Below are 27,201 nucleotides of genomic sequence, written 5' to 3'. Positions count from 1 at the left end.
ACTTCTACAGACTAAAGGCCATGAGCCTCCATTTGAGTCTTCAGATAATCAACAGTGACAAAAACTTACAATTATGCAGTACTCAGTTAAGTTTTAGTATTGAATCTATGTTATTTGTCGACACTTAAAAAGTCTCTTTTAAAGCCAAAACATTAAATTAAAAAAAATAAATGCAGCAACTTATTAATATAACAAAACACAACTCTGTTTTAATTCAAGGGTGTAAAATTTACAGTGCACTGGACCTTAAGGACAGATCAGAGTAAATTTCTCATGATGGTATAATTTTTCTTCCTGGGCTGAAGTTGAATGCGCCATATATCAACTAGCGCCTCAAGTGGTCAAATGATGAAACAATCATGAGATAAGTCAACCACGTCCAGCGTCTGTCATCCTGAGTTGAGTAAATCTTCATCAGTGCAGACAGTGTCTGCTGATGTTACTGCTGTGGCATTTTCATTGAACTTGTGTAAACTGTCCTGTCCAGTTCCACTAAACCTTTGCATTTTGTGGTAATAAGTATATCTTAGCTTGGTGGTTTCCACCACGCTGAAAATGCTTTTATTTTTTCAACAAACTCAAGATGATGTGGTACATTATTTTAAATATGTAGATAAATCACAAGTAAAGAAACGTTTCAAGCTTAAAAAAAATCTCAGTTCAAAGAAATCCAATCTAACCCTATGTGAACAACATTAGTTATTGTCTGTTATTAACTGGCATAGTCACAGATACTTGAAGTAACGTCTGATAATGTCAGGCTCACGAATGTATTTTAGGCATTTCAAATTCAGTAGAAGTGTAAATGCGTTTGGAAAAAAAAAAGTAAAACATAAAAAACTTATGTTCATCTGTAATTTTTTACGGATGCCCTACCTGTTTGTATTTTCGTAGTATTCTGTTGTGGTGGCTAAAGAAAATGTAAATGGCGCCTTTGTGGTCGTCTTCCAGCGGAGCTCCCACCACCAGGTCGTTGAAGCCGTCGCCATTGAGATCAGGGACCGGAGCGAGAGACGAGCCGAAGCGAGCGTTCTGGCCGCCGTTGTGGATCTCCAACGCTCCTTCTGGGACAAAACGATTCTGAGCCGAGAAGGAAAAAGGTACATGTATCAAATAAACCATTAGAGAAATCTTGCCCACAATTGGTATTGATTGTGGCACAGTTTTAAAAATATGGCATTTGATCGACTAATAAACTAGTTGATTTGAGCAACATTTACTTTGGATATAAGCTAAAATGTGACTTAAATGCCCTTTCTATAAAAATACAGCTTGCACTTCTATGTCTTTTGAATGTTTCCCATCAAAGGTTTTGTTGTCTACATATAGAGAAAGACTAGATTTGTGCTGTGTAAAAACATCCCGATAAGCAACAACATCAAAACCAGGAGCCTGACAGGCTGCAGGTCTTCTTTAGCTGCGACTCGTTGAACTCCAGAGGATCTCTGTCGATGTGTTGCACACGCAGATCTTACCAGTAGATCCTTTAAGTCTTGTCTACGATATGGAGCCTACGTAGACTGGATGTTCACATTCCAGACATGTTGGAAAACATCCAGATGGTCAGAATTAGGAGACCAGCTTAACACCTCTGCCTGTTTTTGATGTTCAGCTAAAGAGCGGAGTAGTTTCAGACATCCTGCCGTCACCGCTGCAAAAAGCAACTTTTTAGATTTAGAGTGGTCAACAAAAATATTTAGGTGGGTACCTAATGAAAACAAACTAGCATCTTTTGCCTTAAAAGTTCCATAAAACACAGCATCTTTTTTTACTACAACCTTTGCTCCATGCAAAAAATATCACTCATCACATTCTAAAAAAAACTATGTGAAGTCTGTATGTGGTGCCAAAATGTAGTCACTGAATCCCTGGTAATAGCCAGCCTTGCACTTACAAGTTGCTAAAATCAATGATTGTACTTCACCTCACCAAATTTATTTCGGGAGACTCTGTCTGCTGTGAACAAGAGTCAACATGGTAAACTGAACAAATAGCAATTTCTGCTCCTTTTCATGCTATATACTCCAGCAACAAGGTAAGCAATGTTTTTTACAACCAGTGCGTATTGTTAAGAATCTGGCAAGATGGTGTTTTGGATAATCATAAAAAAGACCCAGATTCTACACATTAAAAACAAAAGTCTCACATACAGACGCCTCTTTAACGAGGACACACTGATCAATGGTGAAGAAGATTCAAAGATGTGATGGTCACAGAACAAACGAGGGGAAGCATTTATTAAGTTTATATATCATAAAAACACATGTACCCAAGTGAAACAGCATGTAAGCTCAACTTTAATCAGTTGAGTGTTGGCCAAAAATTACCCTTCAAAATAGCATTTTGACTTTTTGTTTCTCAAAGAAAATCATATCCTACATGTAGGAACTGTATGTGTTCTGTTCGTTTCCCAGTAGAACGCTGATCGGGATGTGAAAGGACCCTCCATCCTTGGATTGAAACGTTTTAACGAGAGAAAGAAAGTTATTGTGCTTTGCATTCATTAGAGTTTATTGCATCAATTATCTTCAAACCATTGCTGATACAGAAAACGCAGACCACTTATTTTCTATCTTTTTTTTTTTTTTTTCTTTTTTAACAGAATACCGAGTTTGGATTAACATCTGTGTTTTGCACATAACTCTTTGTTTTCCTTTTCTTTGAACTGAAACTTCAGGCACTAAAAAAAAAATCTAAAGAATCTCACCTTTGGGTTCTGAGAGGAAAAAAAGAAAGCATTACAGCCAAAGATATTTATTTGAAGTTCTATTCTTAGGAAGTGCTAAGGCCCATGGAAGATAACTGTGACTTCAGAGGCAAGCAGACTGCTGGAAAAAGTCTCAGACAAAAGTCTGAGAAAAAGGAACCGGAGTCCATTAGTAGTCATCCATATCATTGCTCTATTTGGCATCAAACAGTCATACAGTAATAAAACTCATGGCTGCCAGATTAAACATGAGCTCACTTGTTTTTTCAGTTGTGTGAATGCAAGCGAAGTTGACTTAAATGGAGGCTTTTACTTCTCAGCTACCTGATGTGAGGATATGTGACAAACTGGGAGATTTATAAAGAAACAGGGAAACATAATGCTGTTTAATTTAAGACATATGGTTTGTGAGGAGCCACCGAGAGGTCACGAATGGTCCACAGCGAGACAGCCGAACGTGTCAGACGATATAATGTGTGGAATATTATTTTTCATCCACTGCCAGATTTCAGGACACACTGTGCAGAGATTGAAATCGACTTTGCTGTACCTGTCCTAAAAGCTCCTTCTCTACTCCAACCTCACATTTTCAATACTCCTTATTTACACACATAATTTAAATGTAGTAATTTAAATCGTGTGTTTTTAAGCCGGACCGCATCAGAATCACAAATACATACAATATGAGGCAGATAGTGCTTTTATTAATCTCATAAGCTGTAATTTTGGTACCTAGACTGCAGCTTACCGTTGCTCTACACATTTTAACTGAAATGAATTGAAAACATATGAATGAAGAATTTTTAAAACCATACAACTTTCCTTCAGCTTCACAATTATGCCTTATTTTGGAAGCTCCCTCACATAATTTCCAAGTTAAATGCAGTTACGTTTGTGTGTTTGACATGAATAAATGTAAGAAAAGTTCAAGGGGTGTGGTGGCCGAGAAGCAGCCAAAAGAATCACAAAAGATTGAGAGACTTTCTGTGAAGAAGAGAGGGACAAAAGCAAAGTCTTCATGGACGTGTGAACTAGGTGGCGAACTAGTAACAGACTCAGCTCTCTGCTTGCCAACACAAGTTTTTCAAATAAGTATTAAATCCCATTTTGCTGGGGGATCAAATTTTATCTAAACGTTTTTGAACAAATTTCCAAAAATAAGAATGGGTTCAAATACTAATCTATTCATTGATAATAGCTTGTGACAACAGCTGCCACTCCTGAACAGGAGACGACGTCAGACCTGGGTCTCACCGGGGTTTAGGAGAAAACGGCCTGGAAAGCTGCTCAGTGTTCAAACCTTCACTACTAGCTGGAAGTGAATTTAACACGTGATTTGGAAACGTCCCATAGTTAAGAGTGGAAGAGCACAGAATTCAAGTTGCTTGATGTCTAGGTATTTTCCAGTCAGCGAAGATTTCAGGAATCGTGTCATCTTCTGCTTTCTGTAATCCCACTATTGGCCTGTATCAGACCAGCCAACAGGACATTTTATATTCATATTTCCTTCTGCTTTCTGCCTTTGTGGAAATGCGGATTTCATTTTCCAGCAGGGCTTGGCACCTGTCCACACCACCAAACATGTCAACACCTTTGATTGGCTGAATGACAATCGTATCGCTGTCGATTGGCCGGCAGCGTGACCTGACATAAAGCCTGTGATGACTCTATAGTCAAGAGGCTGATGAGAGACACCAGACTCAATGCAGATTAAAGCAACCTGTGTCTTTTATATCTCCTGTAATTCCAATTTTCATTAATTGTAAGCTATAATCATCTGTATTAATCTAAATTAAATATACCACTCTGTATAATGAACCTAAAAAATGTAAGAGTTTAATCTTGAACAGAATGAATGAAATAAATGAGCTTTTAGGTTATCTTCTGATTTATTAAGAACCTGAATAGCCGTATAATATATATGGTTCTGGTTCATTAGTTAATAAAATTCTTAGAAGAGTTTTTGTGGCAAATATTTCCGTATGGACATGTTTAGACTATTTAGAATAAAGATACCTAAAACACCAAACAAAGGAAGCTAAGAGGAGTTGAACTGAACTCGTCCAGAGAAAAGTTAGAAGGTCTAATAAAAATTGTAAAAAAAAAAAAAAAAAAAAAAAAATACTGGATATAATAACTCCAATAAGCAAAAAGTACAAAACTAAAAACAAGGAAAAGTTTAGTCATCAAAAGGCTACGTAGGCAGGTTTTTAGTGCTTATTACCAAATGTGTCACGACTCTATTTAACCTTAATCTGTGGAATCCGTGAGCACGTCCCAAGTATTTAATAGGACCGCGGAGATGAATGCAAGTGTTTTTCCAGCACCAATTCACAGAGCAGCATCTCAAGCAACACCTGAATCAACCACATCATTAATATTAACTGCCCTGAACATGTGGCATTTCTGTCTTAACGATGAGACGCACTGCTAAGGTATGATTTGTTTATGTTTTGCTTGAAAGCTCAGACTTGCCACCTGTGTGATGTGGTTTTGGCCACGACAGACATTTGAATACCTCATCCATGCCTGCTCTCTGAATTTAAACCAGCTGAGGACGTTCATTTTCCCAACAAGCGAGACAGACCTGGAGCACTGGGAACATTTTTCTTTCTGAAGACGCTTCTCGCGTCCAAAATGGTGTGCTTGAGCCCGGGCTCGGAAGGGGCAGAATACTTTCCTCCTGAGTTCACTCTCCACATCCTATAAAGTCTGCACGCTGGCACAAAGAGGTTTTCCCATTCGATCAGGAGGAGGTCATGTGTCGAACCTTGATTGTGCCAACAGGTGTGGTTTCAATAAAGCTGGGGACGTCTGGTTTAGAGCAGGTGCTGACCCACTTTTGCGATGTCGAGCTGTTTCGCCGAAACTTAATTAAAACGGTCCGGTGTCCTGTGCATTTAAGGAGTCGATACCCACCGTCTCGGTGACTCTGTAGATGTAGACCTTCCCTTTTTCCATGCCTGCACTGAAGAACATGGGGGCTGCCACCAACAGGTTGTCGGTGATGCCGTCTCCATCGATGTCCACGGGCGCAATCTCACTGCCGTAGTAGGAGCCGATCTGAAGCAGAAACCCACATGCGATTATAAGTCAAGCGTCTTATTTTAATTGCACATTTACATTTGAAGCAATGTTTTTTGTTTTTTTTTCACATTCTGCCCTATGACAGCTAAATTTTCTACACACTTTTTGGATTTCATGTTAGAGACCAACACAACGAAGCACTTAATTATAAAATGGAAGGGGAAAGAGGCATTTTTATGAATTCAAATAACATTTTACTTTATGCTATGCTTTTATTACTCAGCACCTGTAAGTGAAAACTTTGTAGGACCAAATTATAGAGGCATATATGATTTGATCTGATTAGCTCTGGCTGTATGTTTGCAGCCTCTCAAAGGTTTACTTCTAAGATGTTAAACTTCATCCATCTTTCCACCAGCTCAGCTTCCATGTCCCACATTGAAGAAAAAACATTCTCACAGAATAATGCTGCCACCGCTATATTTTGCTCTCGGGGTCATATGCTGTGTTAGTTTTTCCTCCGGATTTACCGTTTTCCAAGTCGGCCACAAGGTTCAGTACTAGCCTCCCTCCATTTTTCCACTTTTTTGTCTTCTGCCCAATCAGGCTGTGGTTAATTTCCAAACAGATGTCTCACTTTTTTTTTTTCCCAACAACGACCTTCTTATTACCACTCTTCCATAAAATCAAGATTTAAGGAGCAACAACTGCTTGTTTTCCTGTCAATAAATAGTTATAGCTAAGCGGTGAATCTTTATAGCAACTCCAGAGTTTAATTGTGTCTCTTTGCTGCTTCTCTGACCAGAGCTCTCTCTGTTTAGCTGGACGGACATGTCTTGGTAAATTTGCAGTTCTGTAATACTTTTTTTCCGCCCCATTTTTTGGACATTGAAAGCTTGTCGTATTGTAACTTTGCTTAAAACTTTCTGTCTGTCTTTTAGTCTTTAAGATGATTCTCGTCTTTCATTTTTTTTAAATCAACCTTTAATTGTGGACTACTTTGTTTTGGTTTGTTTTGGTTTTTGGTTTGTTTTGGTTATCACCCAAAATAATAATTAAGGCAAAGTAAAATGAAGCAAAATGACAAGATAAGAATATTTTTAAAGGGTTTAAATACTTCTGCACGGCACTATATTTTTTATAACGCTAAACAATGAAATCCACCTTATTAGTTTAATGATTTACTGATGGGCTTGAGTGTTTATTGAACTTGAATGTTGAAAGCAAGAGGCGGCATATGATGAGTCGCAGAGAGCCGTGGATCCTGATGGTTTTGGAGCTTTTAAAGTTTTATAGAGTCAGAATCAGATGCTTGAGTAAAGGGAACATCATCTAGTTCTTTTGAAACAGATTTGAAACATCTGGCTATAAAATGATACAAAAAGAGTTATTTGCTCCAGAGCTGTAAGTTCAAGGAATAGTTCAGTCAAAAAAAAAAAAACACAAAACAAAACAAAAAAACAAAAAAAAAACAACATCTGCTGCTCTGGATAACTTGTTGTTGACATGTTACAATGTACGCTGAAGCGAGATCATTCCAGGCTCGCAGGCTGTGAAGAGCTGCCAGGTGTGACACAAAAAAACAGCCAGATTCACAATGCTGGATTTGAACTTGGCTTTCTGCAGACACTGATATTCAACTTCAAGGTACCATCTGCAGCTCTCTGGGAGTCCCAAAACTAATTGAAACTTGTATCATAACGCAGTTCAATATGCCTTTGTAGTTTGGACTGCTGCAGTGGATCACAGACATTTTATTGAGCTCCAATTTCAAACTTACATTTTATTTGTATTTATGTAACTTGCACTGGACACATGAAAGGAAAATCTGCAGTTTTATATATAAATGATTTGAACATTATTTCTATACATACCGAGTAAACTATAGACAATATAGCTTCTAATGAAATGTCCAGAAAGAAAGATTTATATGAATCTATATTTTGCCTACATTTAAAATAAGTACGCAGGTTGGGTGAAAATCCCCATGTTAAAAGAAAATGAAATGAAATGCAATAAAATCTTTAAACATTATTTACTTCCACCTAAAAATAATTCGACTGACTCTGGTGATTTCATAAAAATATGTTTTAAATGCTGTGTGGCTCGGTTTGAATTTATTTTCAGCTGCAAGCTTCTTTTTAATTGTATTTATATTGTGAATCTGGTCAACACTGATCAAATTTCAATAAAAATCTAACTAATCTACTCTTAGATCTTGGCGGTTGAATGTCTTACATTTATGTTTATTGGTGTTGGTAAAGTGGAGACGGCTGCTGTACCTGGTGGCCCTTGAGTGAGTGCAGGATGGTGAGGTTCCCCGTGTTCTTCAGGGTGAAGATAATGACTTTGCCCGTGTGGTTAAATCGTGGAGCTCCTGCCACGAGCAGACGGCCATTTCTGGATGACACCACAGATGTTACGGTATACCCTGAGGATGTAAAACAGTCACACACACACACGCACACACACACACACGCACACACACACATCATTTAACAATGGTTTACTCCCAGAATGCAAATCTGTAATGCGTTTTTTTTTTTTAGGTTTCCTTTCTCTCTTTTAATTTCTCATATCAAACCCACGATGTTTCCTCCATCGTCTCTCTATTTCAAATTCTGTATCATTTTATATAAGCTTAAGTTGGTTACTGTTGCCAAGGCAAACATTATAAATATCTTTAAAAGAAAGATGAACACTTTCTTACGAAAACACCTTATAGTTAAGACTGGTGTGGCTTTCCAGAGCCGGCTCTGTCGTTCTACTGTTTAAACATTTTGAGATAGTTGTTATTAATGCTGTGCATTCTTAGTTTCTCAAAAGATGTACCAATATTTTGTTTGTTTATTTGCTTTGTGTCCTCTTCTTGCTATAAACCAGTCATCCTGTCTGCTTGCTCGGCATGTGGGAAGTATGAAATCAGCTTTGACTCCAGAGATTGATTCATTTTACCAAATGACATTAGTGGACCAACTGTAGTGTACAATGTTATATTATAATTGGATTCAATTGGACTGTATGTAAACAGCTTTGAATAATTGTATTTTGGTGAATTGAATCGATTTGGTACCAATAACTGATCTCTGTTCATTGGATATGATTATGACCCGTTTGTCCTGTAAAGTGCCTGGTTTGAAGTGGCACTCTGTAAACAGGCAGAATGAAATCAAACAGCAACGCCAAACTATGTGGCAAATTCAGGTACAACTGAGTCACAATAACAGCAAATGTCTGTGGTGTTAAAACGAAACAAGGAAATATGTGCAAGAAGCAAACGAGAGACGAATAGACGTTTTGAAGGAGGGCTGCAGCTTGAAGAAGCGGATCTAAATCACTGCTCTTCCCCTTCAGCATAACTCAGTAAAAAAAAAGTAAACACAACCGAAGGCTCCAGGAATTAATGGGGAATTGAAGGAATCTACAAGGTAAACAAAATATCTTACTTATCCTACATGCTTACAGTGTTTTTTTTGTTTTTTGTTTTGCCTTACCTAAATATGCACCATGGTTTTTGAGCTCTTCAGGAAACTCCTGTGTGTAGGATGACTTTGGAGGGATCACCTTCCCCTGTCGCGTTTCCTTCAGCACCGCTCCGTTCCAGTCGTAAGCTCCAACTGCACCCACCAAAATCCCATCCTGAAGGTGAAACCCAGGAAAGTGCTTACACTCACACAGCATAACATCCCTGTGCAACAGTCAAATGGCTTACTAATTGCTGTGCATCATTACACTAGTGTATTACTGACTAGACATACACTATAGTGAGCAACACGCTGCAGTGTATTACTCACTAACCACCAAACTGGAGTACAGCAAGAGTCTGATTTACTGTGGTGAGACTCAACTTGTTTTGAAAATGGATGAACAAAAACTTATGAAGTGGCTTCATAGATTTATGTTGACATAAAGAAAAAAATAATACTTGTTTTTCTTAGTGCTCAAGCAGCGAGTTTTTGAAACATACTGCTAAATAAAAAGTGAAGTCATATGCACTAAATAACTTATCAGCATCATCCTGAGTTTAGCAATGCTGTGCAGAAAGCATGAACATTGTTTAAATTTATCATTATGAATGTGTATGTTTTTTTATACTGAACTCTAGTTAATGTCTATATTTTACACATTGTTTTATTTTCTACTTCTTAATCAAGGAAAAGAGTTGGAAGGTAATGATGTGATTCCTTTTGGCTGCACTTGATTCCAGGGTGATGCATGGCAACAGAAACTGTGAAATGTGATTAGTTAATAAGATTTTCAGGGCCAACAATGATCATTTCTGCTTTTCCAGAGTTCATATGAAAATAGTTAGTCATCCTTGCTTTCAATGCCATTAGACAGACTTGTGTTTTAGCCACTTTGCTAGTCAGGTTAGCTGAAAGAAGGTTGTGAATGATTTTTGTACTTTGATGACCTAATGTTTGAAATCCATCAGGAAAGAAGTGCAGGAATCATCCTGCTGTCTCTGCTGATTTCCTTTTCAATGCAGAAGAAAATTTGCAAAATTAGTTAAACAGAAATTGACACATAGCTGTCTATATTTAGATTTAATTTTTAAAAAAATATATTTTAGCAGACCCCTAACCTCACCAATATCTCATGTCACGATGTTTTTGTTTATAATCTTAGATTCTTTATGATCACACGCAGACTGATTAACTCATTTTACAGCCACAAAATGTGCTCAACAACCTGGCAGTGATCCAAACCACAGTGGCCTTTATCTGTCCATTTCCCATCTTAAACTTTCAAGACGGGAAAGAAAGCAGCGTTTGCAGCATTTAGCTGTAAACAGCAGGAGAATTGGGAAAAGGATTTTCTATGTTCCATGGCTCACCATACTTTGTATGTCTGACACGATAATTACAGGGTTCCCGTGCATAATGACTTCAGTTTTTTTTTCTTTTTTTTTTTTCTTCGTTGTACACCATATTGTCGACAACACACTTTCCAGCATGTGTGCGGAAGGACTTGTGATTTCCTCCTGAAGGATGGAACTGCGTGCTCACCGCACTCGGACGACGTCACTCTTTAACAGCGACGTTGTGCCAGTGTGGTTGTCGGCTTCGGCCAAAATGGTTTCTCCGTGGCCAATGGTTGAAATCCCAGAGCGGTTCAGCCTCATAAATGAGTGACCTACTTCTGCCATAGTTACATGTATGGACATATGGCCCACTTTGGTAAGAAGTTCATCTGGTTGTTGGTTTTATGTACTTTTATACACCTTGGATGGTGAAAATACAAAGTGCTTCAAACTCACTCAACGAACAAAGAGCGTGTCCTCTAAAGACAATCTAGCGTAAATACAATCTGACAACTTGTGTCAAAGCTGGAGCCTTCTTCTTATTTTTTCAGGAATAGTTGGAGGAAATTGCAGTGAGAGAAAGCTGGCTGTATGGAGATGCAATGAAACATCTGCAAAGTATATGACATAAGCCTCATTCAAAGTTGACACTAATTACACTCAGTAAAACCATCTGGGGCCCGAGGACTGTTTTTCTCTTTTAAACATTCTTTCCAAAACGTTATCCTACTTTCAACACTCGGGCTGGTGTTGTCGAGAATCTCTGGAATCTGGCCTTACGGACACAATTTCCAGCCATTCCTGCCACCCAGCTGCAAATGCTCCTATAGTTTTTATATTCTGAGTCGGATATACGTCTTTTTTCCCCTCGACAAAATCCAGTGGGAAATAAACTCAAAGTAGCTGCATTAGGATTTAAGTCTATGGCCAGAAGGAGAAGAGTGAAATTCGGAATGAAAGAAGCAGTACAGCAGAGGAAGCGTATCTTTCTTCTTCTTCTTCTTCCAGCTGTCCTGCGCTAAAAGCCAGCACACCTGCAGCCCTTCACTCTGAGATGCTTCAATACAAGCGAAAACTTCTAGGACATTTCAAGACGAGCGAGTCATTCTGCGGTAAAACTGTCTCAATCCAGTTATAATCCTTTACCAGTATGTTTCCCTTGGGGATACGAAGCGTCTTATTTCTCATCACAGCATAGTTGGGGTGGAAAAAGTCTGTCTATGTGTGTGTGTGTTGTGCGTGTGTGTGCGTGTGTGTGTGTTCCTCTTGAATCAGTGTGAACTTTAACATCTGGGGCCATGGGACGCAAGTGATAAATGACCCGTTGTGAGGAGGGGGTTAAAAAGCGGCGGAAATGGAGACAAATTTGTGTTGTTTCACACACTGACAGATGGCATGAGACAGCGGGGTAGCATCAGTCAGACTCACCTCCACGTTGTGTGCGGAAAAACCTGCCTGAGACATCTGGAGGCCAAACGCCGTCCCGTTCTTACTGGTTCCTGTGTAAACAACACTGTGTAAACAAGAAGTGTCCTGAAGCACTGCTGCCACAGAAAACGTCACTTCAGAGCAAAATTGCTTTCTAAAAGCAGCACATTGTGTAGTATCCTGCTCAGAATTTAACGCAAACGCAAAAATCAGTTTTTTTTCCCCCTCTGACATTTAGCTAATAGAAGAAGTGATTTTGGTCTTTCTAAATACTCTAAATCAGAAAGCTTTCGGTCTAATTAAATGTAAACGTCTGTTGTCAGCTGCATACTTAAACACAGTTATCATTCTGCACAAGCTAAAAAAGACACTAATTCTGGATTTTTCTTTAAAGTTATTTGCTTATTAGAGTTTTTTTTTTCTTGGACATTACCTGCAGCAAACTTAAACTCAAAGTCGACATTTAAAATGAATCTTTTACCAACCTTCGAGGCTGAAGATCCGCTCCCCGAGAGCGTCAACGATATCTTTCAGAGCCGCCTCGTCTGTCACATTAAAGAAGTGCTTGTCATCGGGGTCGCTGGCGATGTACTTGATTTCATTAAGGAAGGTCTCCGGATTTATTCCTCTGCGGTTGTAGTAGCCAAGCACCTGCGAAGGTTAAGATTTGACAAGCTGTCACGGTTGAGGCCCGTTCAAGGTTTCCGACTTCTTTTCTTTATACAGACGTTGATAAAAAATGGCTTTGACCTAAAGAGTTTAACAGGGTCTAAAATGATTTGCATCTGACCTCAACGAGAGAACAGAAAAGACACGACACAAATTCCAACGTTTTTATTTATTAACCCTCCTGTGGTCTTATGAGACGGGGTCATTTAGGCCACACGATTTTTTTATTTTTTTGTGTAGTTTTGGGAATTGACGGTCTGACGGAACTACTCCTCCTATCATGACATTGGCCACGCTTCTTCTGAGCGTTCTGCTGAGATCACGGGAGGGTTAAGCAATGATATAGCAAAACTTGGAAAGCATAGAAATGTGTAAGAAAAGAAAAAAGAATACAAAAAAAGATTTAAGACGTAGTTAAAGTACACATGGATAAGCCGGAGGTAGCGTCAATCATAAGCTCTAACTCCAGAAGAAACACTTTTTGCTGCGGTACACTGTTAACCACACAGAGTTTGTAGTAGTTCAAATGGGTCACCTATGCAAGTGCCAGCTAATGTCACTGTTTCCAGCAGATATTCAGCCAATTGATTTTATTGTTTTTTGCTCAGACAGTGACAGAACGCTAAGCCGCAGTAAAAAAAAAAATTTGCCCCACCAGCACTGGCACAAGCCACTGAGCAATGTGGTCTGGGAAGGATCATTTACATCTTTCAACTGTATTTCCATACGATTATTGCTTGGGATTTGGAGAGGGTTTTGAATGGTATTGCGAGTGATCTTAGCCAAGAAAATGGTGCATGCCAAATAAAACATGCAAATAATTGCTGTAGCAGACTCACAGCAATGGCATAGCGAGTGATGCCATCCTTCTCGCTGTCTTCGATGGCCTGCTGGAGATCTGGGCTGTCGTGTGACTCTCCGTCAGTGATGACAATCATTACCTTCTTAGCGCCACGTCGACCTCCTTGCTTGAAGGCTTGTGAGCTGCGAGAAGATAAATGTTTGGTTTCAGTCACACAAAAAGAGCTAGCTAAAAAGATTGATGTGCGGAGAGGTGCTGTACCGCGCTGTGCTGATGCCGAGAGCCGTGTTGGTCTCCTCTCCACCGCGCTGATCGATGCTGCGTGCCCTTTTTACCACCTCCTCCACTGATTTGTAGTCACTGAGTTTAAATTCGTGAACCACCTTCTCGCCATACTGGACAACTCCAACCTGGATAAAATATGCATTGAGTAAATATGGAGGAAGGCTCAGTCTGGTTGACATACCTCAAAATAAGATCAGTTTTTGCTTTTCTTCAAACTAATATGGGATTAGCCTCAAAAATTTTAAAATCAGATTAAGATAAATTGTTGTTTTCATAATTAAAAAAATGCATCAGCGTTTAAAATTAAAACATTTAGAGGAAAAAAAATATCCAAACCAAAAAAGTTAATGCCTCATCCTTCATGATTTAATTGTGATTTACCACATTTTTCAAAAAACTTCATTCAAGTCACTAGATAATTATTAAGTATCTAAAAGCTTACTGCAATCAATGACTTAGACTAAAAGATCTCAAAAAGCCATACCTGATTCACCAGAAAATATCTAAAAATATATTAGAAATGTCGAACATCCCTCAACCTAAGAAGGGTTACAAAGCCATTCGTAAGGTTTTGGGACACCAACAAAAACCACAGTGATGAGCACTGTGGAAAAAAACATAAAAAATCCAAAAACATAGAGCACATCAAGAGTGGATTAAAGACTGATCCAGGATGTCGCAGTAAGATTATAATCTTACAGGTCACAGAAAGTCATCAGAGTGACGGCTCCGAGACGAAACACACTGCTGAGCAACAAGAAACACAAACATCCGTCTCACATTTTTCCAAAAAGCATCAAGACTTTTGGGAAAATATTCTGCGGAACGTCAAGACAACAGGGGGACATTTGCAAGGCGTACATTACATCTGGTGTAAAACCAAACCCGGTCCTTCAGAACAATAAACATGACTCCTTCAGTCAAACGTGGTGTTGGTGTGGTAGAGTCTGGAGCTGCTGTGCTGCGTCAGGACAGAGGCAACTTGCTGCAGTTGATGAAACCACGAATTCTGGTTTCTTGTAGGAAATCTTAAAGGAAAATGTTTGGCAATGCGCTTGTGAGCAAACACACCAGCAAATCCACATTTGAATTACTCATGAAACCAGAAAACAGGTCTTAGAGTGGCATATTTCTGCACTTAATTCCAATTGTGAAGTCATTCATTTGCCATATTAGAGCTTTAAATCCTAAACTGTACAAAAAAAGGGGTTCCTGTGAGAACTGCTCCTCAATGACGTAAAGGACACAGCGCCAGTAATGATCGTCTAAACTTGATGCCGCAAAAGTGGCAAAATCTGTTCTGAGGTCTACGAGGCAATTACTCGTTCTCAAGGGCCAGGTTGGTTTGGATAGCTTTTTATCCCTTAATAATTGTATCCTTTGTTTGAAAGCTGCGTTTTCAGAAACTCAGCTTACTTTTGCCAGATCTTGAAATGATCTGACAAAAGTATTAACAAAAGTGATCTAAAAAAAAAAAAATCAAAAACTGTTTAAATCTGGTAAATACTTTTTCGCAACATCTGAGGTTTTAAAACACAGAGATTTGATTTAATTCACTCTGGGTTTCCTCTTCTATAGCATCTGCACTCTAATGTTGTTTTCTCATTATGCCCACCTGAATTTGACCTGGTCCGACGTGGAACTTCTGGAGAATGTTAATGAGAAAATCCTGCACTTCATACCAGGGATAGATGGAGTTGGAGCCATCAAGAACAATCACTATGTCCATAAAGGTTTCACATCCTGAACATAAAAAAAAAGAAACATATGTTCATGTGTGCAAATATAATCCCCCTGCTGTGATTTAGAGCCATCGGTGGATCTTTGTCAAGCACGAAATATATTTTAAAGCTTACTCTGAAAGGCAGGGATAATCGTCCTGGAAAACTTGAAGCTTGCATTGACTTTGGAGCACAGTCCAGTGCTGTAGTAGGAGCTGCCACACTCATACGACCATAACGGCCCGCAAGCCTGAAATGTAAAAGAAAGTGTTTATGTAAGCAACAACTAAATGCATTCTGTAAGAAGAAACTCAGCAGTGTAATCGTATAATCAAAAGACAATCTTGTGGGGTTGGCCTTTTTTCTTTTTCTTTTTGTCAACTCCCATTTCAATAAATATGTTTCAAGGAAGCATGGCTTCGTTTACAGTCCCACTCACCACGAAGCTGCTGTCTTTAGGGTTAGACACGAGCGTCATTCCCAGCCTCATCTTGTCCTTTCGTTCTGACACGTTGGTCAGCGATATCTTTCCTTGAAGGAAAAGGAATTTGACTGAGAGGATCTGAGGTGCACAGATTCATGCATGCACAGTCCTACAGAGAACAAACAGAGGCTCCACCATGTGGGACTGCGGTTTGTTACTGCTGTCTGGCCAGGCAGAGCAGTGTCTGCATCTTCAGATCTCAACGTTTACGCCACTAAACTGCGAGAGATTATCCAATCGACATCACATGTGCAACTCGTATGAAGAGGGCATGCAGTAAAAGCTGCAGTGTGGTGAAATGCACACATGGAAGTGTACATGAACCATTAAAAAGTGGAATGACTGGCATAGCACCCAGACTCCTGTTTCACAGAGTTTACTATGACTAGAATCACACATACCATTCATGTGTGGAGCACTGGGAGACAGCAGGGGAGCTTGAATTTTGCACTGATTATCTGCCTCATACTATACTGTCACATCATACTGACATTTTCAACAAATATGTGAAAAATATTTATTTTTATAAAAGTTATGTGATGCAATTTTTATTCTTTAGAAGGTAAATGAAAATGTATCAACTGTGCTTTAGTGGATGAATATGACCCAAGAACTGGTGCTGGTGGCTACATTTCCTCTAAACTTGGATTTGGTTAAGACACTAAACCCATCTTAATTTTACTCCAGTTCAAAGTCAGAAAACAGAGGGTTTTGCTAAATAACAGAAGGCTAAATTCTAGTATATCTTGGCTTTAAAGACAGTTCAGAATGCTTTCATTTGTTTGCAATTAAGACATGTAGTCTATCATGTGAAACTCTGGTGATGAGCTGCTATACTTTACCTAAATTGAGCTTTGAGCAGCTGTTGCCATTGGTTCTCTTGCTCAGTGCGCATTTATATACATCCCCTGTTTGGTAAGAACCAGTCATTTCATACGGCGCACCCACTAATAACCTGGAAACACAGAGAATTCATACGTTAGAAATGTGCGACTGCACTGCAAAAAGCCTTCAGGTGCTCCTTAGAGTTCGTAAACAGTACACAACTTCTCTCGTTCTCTCTTTCACTGAGCACAATGTCTGAACCATAACCAGCTCTCTGAGGGAATATGACCAACTATTAAATTCAATGACCCACACTAAGCACCTGGGTCGACTGAAGATTTTAAACCTCTCTTTTTCTAAGGAAGTGACTGTGTTTATTTACTCTGGCCACCAAAAGTCTCATATTGAAGAACTCGTTCACAGTCACACCCAGAAGCCACTTAGTGCAGCCAGTAGTTTCTACTTATCTAAACAAAATGAACTTCTTTGAAAAATCCGATAAAGAACATTAGGAAGATATGTGTGTTAGACAGGCATGTCTGTCTGCACATGAGAGAGAGAGAGTGCTTTACCATTTTTTCCCACAGTAGTCAAGAACATTTTTATAAAACTAAGATTTCTGTCTTTATTATTCCTCAAATAAATCTAGACAGATGAGAATGAAATCATATGATCCTCTGTGGTAAGTCATTTTTCTCTGGTTAGCATGAATGTCTACGAAATATTTCCGTCTGCACTTAAAAAGTGTTTTGGCAACAGATGTAAGTGGTTTTATACGAAATGACTGAATATACACAGATCAGGCATCACATTATGACAGTATAGAAGTCATCTTTTGCTGCCTAAGCAGCCCTGATCGTTCAAGACATGGACTCTCCTTACAAGTCAAAACATGTTCCTTTGAGTCGGACATGTTTGTCTGGCAAAGAGACAATTTGAGAGAGAATTCAGAGCTAAACTCAAAACTTCGAGCTGATTGTTTCGCTCCTCAAACCAAACTTTTTGTTTTGTATACCTTAGTGGAAGCCACTGGGAGATGGTGCATGTCAAATTAACATCTGACCACATGAGACAACCTCTCATGAGACAACCACATGAATCAATGACCCTTAGCTGCCCATGACCCTGTCACCGGTTCACTGCTTTTGATGCATATTGACCAGGAACACCCCATCAGACCTACCGTTTTTCTGGAGATCTTTAGACCTGAGCTATCACAATTTAGCCTTGATCAACTTTACTAAAATTCTTAATCTTCCCCGTCTTTCCTGCTTTTTTTCACATAAACCTTGACGGTTAAAAGTTAATTAGTTGTGTAATATATTCTAATACTAACTGGTGTCATAATGAAGATGTGATCGCCTATACGTACCTATGATGTTATGTCTGTTCAGTGGTAATTGTGCATCTGCTTGTTCGTTTTTTGTAAGCTACCTGAACTTCCAGCCAGTGTTGTGACGAGACACTGGAATGTCTGAGAAAATAACACGTAGCCTCAGGCTCTTAGATCAATAAATGAAATCAGAGGAATTTTGCCACCACAGACCACCAAGCCCGCCCGCCGCAGATGTCTGAAGTCCTCAGTGAGCGGTCCTAAGAGCTGGACATTCTCTTCGGACCGTTTCATGTGTTTGCACATGAAAACACTTCTTGTCGAGAGTCAGCCTCTGACTGGACTCGGCAGCGTTGTGTGAGGTCAGGGTGCTCTCATGAATGTCTCCTATAAAGACTAACTGACCTGATGTTACAATGAACATGAGTCAACTTCAGAGCAAATTTAGGGCATGGAGACCAAATGCTTTTAAAAACAAAAGATTTCTTTGTTCCTAACTAAAATTGTGTTTCACTTACTTTTTTCAGTACCGACAGTCGCCTTAGGTTAGACTGCTGAAGTTCTGAGGGTTTCACATCTTTTGATGTTATAACTAACTCATTAAGCTTACAGCTCATTTGCAAATAATGCTATTGCACAACAGGATTATGATCCTTGCATGTTCAGATGTTTTCAATTCTATTTCTGTCATTATGTGCTAATATTTCTTGAAATATTACATCGCACTCGGTTTTCATAAATGTATCACGTATTTGACACAGATCAGGTACGTTTTTAACACAGACATTGTTTGAAGTAAAAATCGGAGGGAATGTAGCAGACATGGAATAACTTTGAGTTCAGTGGCACTGTAAAGGATAGACATTTGACACCACCTTATGGGAAAAGCAGACCACAGCCAGACTTTGATGAGGTCAAAGTCTAACAACTACTGTCAGATCTGCAGATCAAACTCATTCAATTTTTAGAAAAAGTGTGTACAGATAGGGAAATGTGGTTAAATTCAGCACTGTGAAGGCAAAAGCAAACAATAAAAGGATAAAACTTTTGTATATTGTACAGTTTTGAGTTCAAGTCAAACCAACGGTTAACACAATGAACAGGCAACAAAAGCCCAAAAGGATACGGCGTGTAAGACAAGAAATGCTAAACTGTTGCTGTAAATTGCAACTAAATCTAAGTTTAGATCATCCCACATCGCTACCTAAAGGTTTTAAGACATTTGCAGTGTGCTACTGTGTAGCCGTTTTGTCACATAGACATCAAAGAATGTTTAAAGAAGCTGGTCTGAGGTTTCTCAGCAGGGGCCCCAGCGCCGAGGCACTTCACAGTGGGACATTTTCCATGCGAGATGCATTTTTACAACCTGAAATACTCTGGAGAGGAGCTCGACCGGATCACGCAGGGAACGGTGAACGTTCCTTAATGTATTCACTGGAAACCTGAGTGTTCTGTTTAGGCTGCAGCAAAGTGTAGGACACTGGATAAGGACCCCTGTGCGTAATGAGAGTTTTGAGCGGCGGATTTTCCTATGCATTAGCAGATTATTCCACTCCATTTTTGCAGTTCCAACTGCTGAAAACATCTGCAAAAATCTGAGGCCTCTCGCTCCTCTAAAAATGTTTTATTGTAGCTAACAAATCCTCTTGATTATCTAATAGGATAAAAGAGAGTAAGGTGGTATCTGGCTCGGATTTCTGGTTTGCAGGCCTTTTTCTGTAAAGACCCGGTGATTGCCTGAGAAAGACCGCCATGGAAAGAATGACTGAGAACTATTACAGGCTGTTGCATTTGGACGGTCTTTCTCTTCAAACAGTTACAGAAGCAGACTCTTTAGTGGATAATTTTTTCTTTTTTCTTTTTTTTTTTTTACTGGTTATGATCTAACATATTGCAGCAACAACAAAAGGCGAAATGTTCAAACCGTCCATCACTGGACATCAAAGAGTGACTCATATGGGAGCAAGGCTGAGTGTTATTGTTCATGTGGCCAATTTTTAAAGTCTCTCTGAATCTGGAAATCATCTCACGATTATGGATCCAACGGTGCTCATATTTTCATTGCTATTAATATCATGATTATTACCGCACTCGTTGGTGTCCCTTATGTGTCTTCGGTTCAGTTCGGGACAGATCAACCTCAGTGGAGAGAGGGGGGAGGAAAAGCAGGGGGATTGCTGCCGTTTAGTTAAATCGGATCATTTTGTGGACGCAATTAAGATTTTATCAAAACGGCAAAAATGGCCATCCAACACGTAGCCTGACCCAAAGTAAATGCACGAGCATTTCAAACCGTGGTTACCAGGGAACACAGGATTTTTAGGGTTTGAGGAAGTGCCATGCCCAAACCCAAGCTGCCATTAATGTGGTAATGTTTTTCAGACTTGGAGAGGAGATGTATACGCTGTGAAACCACATCCCTGCTCCAAACAAGAGCTTCTGCCTGATGTCACGCTCTCCCATAACATTCCATCCATCTACATTAACAAGATAAGTGGGCTTTTTTTTTTTGCTAACACTGTCTTATAAATCAAGTGAATTGTAATGGGGACGTTATTCTTTTTTTTAAAGACATTTATTTTGTTTGTCCAGAATGCCCAAGAGCAATGTGGGAAAATAAGACTCATGATGCAGTTAAAGGCAAATACTGGTTACTGTAAACTGTTGTCACCAAAGAGACCTTCAGCTGTTTTTTTTCCTAAGGATAAACATTTCTGGTCATATAATTACAGGCACATCAGAAGAGCAGCCATTGAAAAAAAGCATTGCACCAGTTTTTCCAATTGATGAATACGACTGGCACGTATATGTATGGGTCCCACTAAAAGAGCCTTATTGACCGTATCAAGTATTTTTGGCACAATCAGCAAAATATTCCCCAGATATGTATGATACACATACATATCTGGGGAAATTTTTCAAACCGTTTCCATGAAACACAGAGGAAAATCTTCACAGATGGCACCACTAAGGATGATCTGAGATCAGGAAGACAGCTCAGTCTGATGCGTCCGTTTAAACTTATAAAGCTGCTTGTATTACTCCTGCAACCGTCGCTTGTTATTAATTCACAACTTTTCCTACACAGACATCAGTTCAATAACACTATATTCCCAATCATCTTGCATCCTAAAATGTGCTCCCGTCTGTACTTATAGAGTTGTGCTTTCGTCCTCTTTTTTCTATACATGCCTAAAAATTATCTCTAGTTTATGTCTCTTATTTCCAAACCTTAAAACTCATTTCAATAATTTAACGGATTTGGCATTATAGAGTTAGAAAACATTTCTTGAACCTGGGATTTACAGCATCCTCCACGTTTATTTCACCCACCACTTTGTTATTAATAAAATGAGCTAATCCCTATAAAAAGTTTTAAATGCATGGATTAAATGACAAGTTGATTTAGATTTTAGCCATTACCATGGAGTTGGAGAGGGTAAACAATTGCTAAATCCCGTCTTAAGGATTTAAAATGGTGGAATATATTGAACCGTTCGTGTTCCAAAACAGAAAATACAACTACAATATCCTAAAAAAAAAAAAGAAAAAAAAAAGGGATTTACTAAGAGGTTTTCCACTGAGGTCTGCCTGGGTGAACTAAATTTAAAGATTGATAGTGTTGCAGTAGAAAAAGGACACTGTCATCACCATGCTGTATTTACCCAAAGAGCTCTGTTTTGGACCAGACAGTGAAAAGTCGCACAATGAGAGAAAAACAGAAGGTTAATGAAAATCACGTTCGGTGGGAAAACGTGCTGGAATGCAACGTCAAAAAGCGTGTGGTGAGTACAGTACCACCCTGCAGCCTATGTATGACCCCATAATGAAATGCTGTAGTCAGAGAATCATGACATCTTTCTGAAGATTGCAAGCATTTACTACTGAGTCAGAAAGATCACATAAGGAGCTTTCAACTCATGAACATAGATGATGCTTTTTTTAATTTCAAATCAGGAATGAAAATATATCCAAGAAAGTGTTTTGTGAAAGTGCCAGAGCAAGTGCACAGACGAAGTCCACTTTTACAAATAATCCTTACATAATCCTTACATAATCCCATTTGGCCTTTTGTTTTTCTTCAGCTCCACTCCAAAGGCATTCAGAAATGCATGGTGAAAGCAGAGTTTTTTAAAACCTTTGTTAAGATGGCGTAAGGAAGAAAAAATAAAATAAAAAATCGTAGTCCTGTCCAGCAAACAAGTTCAAATAAAGGAGACACAATCTGAGACCAGCGGCAATCGACTTCATAGACTCCCTGCAGTTCTCAGTGATGTGCAGCTAATGAGCAGAGGTCAGGTCTCAGCTGAGTACGACTGTAGAAAAATAAACAGTGGGATACTGAGTGGGAGGCTTCTGTGGCGCACAGCTTAAATATGCAGGTTTAAGTTTCCCATCAGCTTATCTGGAGGCCTATTCTCAGCTCTCAGAGGAGAGAGTCTGCATTGGCAAAGTGCTTAAAAGACTAAAGTTTAGTGTAGACATGTAGGGAACGGCTCATTGATGACTACAGTTCCTTCATCTTCATAGCCATGCGCAGTCGTGAACCTTTAAAGTGACAACTTTTTGATGTAAACAATTTGATTAAGTTTCAGCTAAATTTTGATCTGCTATGAAAAATAAAATGCCAACGACTGCCTTTGCCTGGAAAATAATTTCCTATTTCAGAGAAATTGATGAAAATTCTAACTCTACTTTCCCGCCATCAAAGACATCTTTGAACTCAACAGCCTGTCAGCCTTTCTTTGGGTTCGAGTCGTGATAAACCATTACAACAGAGCCGAATTCCCAGCTGGGAATCTGCTTGTATCTAAAAACACGAGTGTTTTCAGGACGCCAACAGCTCTGGAAAAGTCGAGTGTAAAACTGTTTAGCATAGACACTCTCTGCCAACGTCGTTAATAGTAGTAATTGTGATTTATCTCAAAGCTCGGTTGATGTGGGAGCAACTTCACATGCAAAACTGAGTTTGGAACGTTAAAAGGGTGAGGATGTGACGATGGGATGATTTATGGCTAGTCAGGCGCTAAATTAATAAAAAAAAAACAACTGCATAACCTGTAAGATAATGCGACGGCTGTCACTCAGCCAGCTGCAGGACTTAAAATCAGATATTTGATCCAATTCAAGTCTTGGTTTTTCAACTCTAATCTGGAGAAGATCTTTAAATGAGCCCTTAATGTACAGATTTGTTAGAAGCTAACATGTTTTGGTATTAAATTTGTTGCTCAGTCTATTAGTTTTTATGTCAATGCATTGAGTTTTGATGGAATCTTTATATCACGTTTCATTACAGTACAATAACTTTACCTTAAACATCGGAAACAAAATTCACATTTCATGTCTCTGTTTATATAGCAGAAAAATTTCAACTTACGAAATTAGATTTATTTTTAAATTAATTTTACTATTAAGTATTATAAGATTATGGAGTTGTGGATATCAATCTTTTCCCCACTGGTAATTGTGTTAACATTTCTGTCTTACTATGGAATTTTTCCCTGGCAAAAAAAAGGTTAGATTTTTCTGAAACACCCAGTCTGGGATTCTGCTGCTGCCATAAAAGATGAATTTACTTTAAGGGTTGTTTATACATCATTACCACTCGTGCCAAAAGGTGTTGGCGTTTCACCATCGCTTCTGGGTTTTCTTTTATCAAAGGATTCAGTCTCTTTATATGAAAATATACTTTTTTTTTTGGAAGGGGGGGGGTGAAGGGTGTTCTCCAGCTGAGAACCGTCGCCCTCAGATGAGCAAACAAACACTGTCTTGCATGAGCGATCGTGCAGCTGTCGGTCCGTACGGCAGACCTCCGTTTTCAAATCTACAGGATGACAGCGCCACCAGCTTGAGAAACAGACAGGCCAAAGTGCAACACAAACAGGATGCTCAACGCTGTAGATCTCTGTTGGTTAGAACCGGAAAAACACTTGACTAGAAACAAACACCAAAATCTGTACACTTTTAACCACATTAATCTTCTTCTATGCTTTGTATTTTTTTTTTTTGTTGAGGGCTTGGGGTGGGGGAGGGGGTGATAGAGATATTCACCTCCTATTCATTGTATGAGCAGCTAACAGAGGTGCTCAAAAGGTATCAACAATATATTTCCATCGATATATATGCTGCGTGGACAGTCTGTACAGAGCTATTCTTCCAGTAAAAGAATGTTTCCACTTCATTCTCAGACATTTACCTCAGTTCAGGCTGCGTCTCTGGTGTCCTTCATTCCACATACGTCAGCCTCATCAGGCCCTTCTCACTTCTGGTATGCACAGTTTAATTTAAAACCAAAAAAAGTTTCATTTCAAAGTGTGATGGGTAGTGTTGTTCAAATTGAACTGGCAGCTCGCGCAATTCCCCCCACCCCCCCTCTCTCAGACTATTTGAGGTCTGGGGCAGCAAAAACTACCATGCCTCCATAATCACAAACTGAATAACCACCAGAATCCTAACTCTACCTTCAACGTTAAGCTCCAGCAGACTTTAAAAAAACAAAAAAAAAGCAAAGAGCTCTTTCATGCCCCAAAACAATTTCCTATCTGTGAAGACTGTTAGGTCATAAGCGCCCCATCAGTGTTGCAAGGATCTGGGGTTGTAATTCCTGAGAACCGACAAAATACCAAGTTCTCCTTTAGATGAACATAGTATTCTGACACTTTTCACACGCTCCCTTGCATAAAACAACTCAGGCCTCATATTTCAGGCTGCTCAGAGGTCAAGGAGAACGGAAACCTTGCCAAGAGGGACACGCAAAGTTTTTTAGCAAGGGAAAACAAGTTAAACGTGGAATTTACAACTACAAGTACAGACGTATGAAAATACTGGTGATAAAAAGCTTAAGTAATAAAAATGGCATTTCTCAGTTGTTTGTTTCAGTGTTATTGTTACAGTAGCTTAATTAAGTTAAAAAAAAAACTCTGTTGGGATATTTGGTTAATTGGAGTTGGTACTAAGGAATATTTACGTTGCATTGGAAAAGCTGGATATGACCTTGTCAAACAGTTGCTGAGGTAATTTGCTGCAGGACACTTTATTTCATTCTTTGCATCGATGAAACCTTTCACATTTGTCCAACTGCTGAAAAAAGTAGCTGGGGGAAAAAAATTATAAATACGCACTGTGCCTCGCAAAGGTTTTCATATTCCATTAAGTTTTCCATGTTACAACCACAGCATCGCCGTATTCTACGTACAGTGATGCTGTACTACAAAGTACTCTATAATTATGTAGTGGAAGAAAAATGAAACATAGTTCTCAAAACTTCCCACTAAAAACGACAAAAAAAATCAAAGCTCACAGCATTCAATCCCTTTTATTTTAATATATTTAAATTTTTAGACCAAGGAACAAATCAGACAGATCGGCGATAAAAAGCTACAAAGTTATGAAACGTCATACGAAGCTTTGAACATCGTAGACATAGTAGACAGAGCATTTCACAGCTGGAAACCTCCACAACACCTTAAATATGCAGCCACAGACATAATGAAAGGGTTTAGATTGGAGCACCTTTACTTGTTAGAATGGCTTAGTCAAAGTCCAGATTTAAATCAATTTGAGAATCTGTGGGAAGAATTGAAAACTGAGCTACACAGACTCTCCATCCAACCTGACTGAGCTTCAGGTGCTATTTTTTTTATTTTTTGCTACACAGGAGTTGTACTAAGAGGTTGAGTTACCTTTTAGGTATTCATTTAGAATCAGGTATTAAAATATGCAGAATTTAACAGGTCATTAATAATGAGGCAGTAGGGTGGAGATAAAATAAATAAAATACAATTTAAATAGTTTAAAAATGACAAAAACAAACAAACAAACAAAAAAAAAGCTGTGCAGTTTCCTGTAATGTTATTGGTACAACTGTGACGTTTGTCTTTCATAAAACTGGATCCAAACTTTTCGAACACAGAAGCTTTTGAAAAGTCAAACTAAAAAAATAAATAAATAAATAAAAGACATGATGGAAATTTAAACTTCTCAAAAAGCCAGCACAATCCTTGCCAACAGACTCTGGGAATGCCAGAATCTAATTTTGGCCACCACATGGAGCCAGAGGACCTAATAATAGTGTGCAACAGGAATCAGCATCGGTTATGAGGTAATATGATGGATGCAAGGAATTCAGGTCAAGGCTACAGTTTGTTTCGCAAGTTCAGGTTAACGGGAGGAAACTTTGCGCAGCCCAGGAGAGGTACAGTAGATCACCATCTTTCCAGGGAAGGAAAAGAAAGGAGACATCCAGCTGTCCTGCTGCCAGGTCAGACAGTATTTCAGCACTACAGCTTGTCAGCATCTGCTTCACAGTCATAATGTACTTGATCTCTGGATCCATCAAACCCTTAATGTAAATTCTCTACGACAAAACTTAGGACATAAATCGGCACAAAAGAGTTCAAAGTTTGAATCAAGCCATCCAGGTGGATTCCTATTGCTTACCAAAGGCTAGAAAAATACGTCCCAGCATCCAAAAAGATACTTTTTAATCACTGGAATCAGATTATTAAAATCCAGGCCTCAATAAAGTGTACATTGTGAGCAATATGAAGCTTTTTAATAAAACAAACATTTTTTGCTTATTTGTAGGAATGCTGACATGGATGTTTGATAAATAAGCAAAAAAAAAAGAAAAGAAAACTGACAATGAATCAATTTTCATGAACAAGCATTAGGAAACTCAAAGAGTTTTAAACTGAAAGGTATTAGGACACAACCGTAAGCATGCAGGAAGAAATATCTGCCTCTTGTATTTTTAGAAGCGCTGTATAAATTGCTTAAGTCCCTTACCATTTTTCTCCTCCTGCAGCAACATGTTGCTGAATAGTGTATCCAAATTGGGTTTGCTTTGGACCTTTGATGATTCTGGGCTTTTTTGTGTCAATATTGAAGCAGTCATGGAACCCTTGAAAAAGAGAGAAAATAGATTTAATGTCAATGAAGTACATCCAGTTCTTAGGACAAACTTTTGCTACATCAAGTTGACACAGACATTTTCTGCATGACTTTGTCTCTCACATCAATGTGGAGGAATTTATCCCTCCCCAAATGTTCTTCCCTACATTTCTTCAGTTCAATAAGGTTGGAAGACATTATTTCTCTGCCAAAGGCTGACCGCT

General features: G+C 38.9%; 1 protein-coding gene across 5 annotated transcripts in view; it reads right to left on the bottom strand.

Moving 5' to 3' along the window:
- itga11a (integrin, alpha 11a) overlaps positions 1-27,201 on the bottom strand; it is a 54,006-nt gene that overhangs the window by 16,827 nt on the left and 9,978 nt on the right. For 4 of the 5 annotated variants that reach the window (XM_007563991.2, XM_016677332.1, XM_016677333.1 and 1 more), the window contains 13 exons: positions 26,873-26,987; positions 16,770-16,882; positions 15,883-15,974; positions 15,579-15,693; positions 15,338-15,465; positions 13,699-13,847; positions 13,475-13,619; positions 12,452-12,617; positions 11,967-12,037; positions 9,229-9,373; positions 8,017-8,165; positions 5,627-5,770; positions 877-1,080 (listed from right to left, as the gene is read on the bottom strand). In XM_007563991.2, the coding sequence (XP_007564053.1) occupies positions 877-1,080; positions 5,627-5,770; positions 8,017-8,165; positions 9,229-9,373; positions 11,967-12,037; positions 12,452-12,617; positions 13,475-13,619; positions 13,699-13,847; positions 15,338-15,465; positions 15,579-15,693; positions 15,883-15,974; positions 16,770-16,882; positions 26,873-26,987 (1,736 nt within the window). Of the gene's footprint in view, positions 1-876; positions 1,081-5,626; positions 5,771-8,016; positions 8,166-9,228; positions 9,374-11,966; positions 12,038-12,451; positions 12,618-13,474; positions 13,620-13,698; positions 13,848-15,337; positions 15,466-15,578; positions 15,694-15,882; positions 15,975-16,769; positions 16,883-26,872; positions 26,988-27,201 lie in introns of those variants that run through there. The other variant, XM_016677335.1, reaches the window with a different exon arrangement.

This window comes from Poecilia formosa, unplaced genomic scaffold (genome assembly GCF_000485575.1).
Source record: "Poecilia formosa unplaced genomic scaffold, Poecilia_formosa-5.1.2 Scaffold153, whole genome shotgun sequence".
Taxonomy (NCBI): Eukaryota; Metazoa; Chordata; class Actinopteri; order Cyprinodontiformes; family Poeciliidae; genus Poecilia; species Poecilia formosa.
The sequence above is the reverse complement of the archived record's forward strand: the minus strand, read 5'-3'. Positions and strand labels throughout refer to the sequence as shown.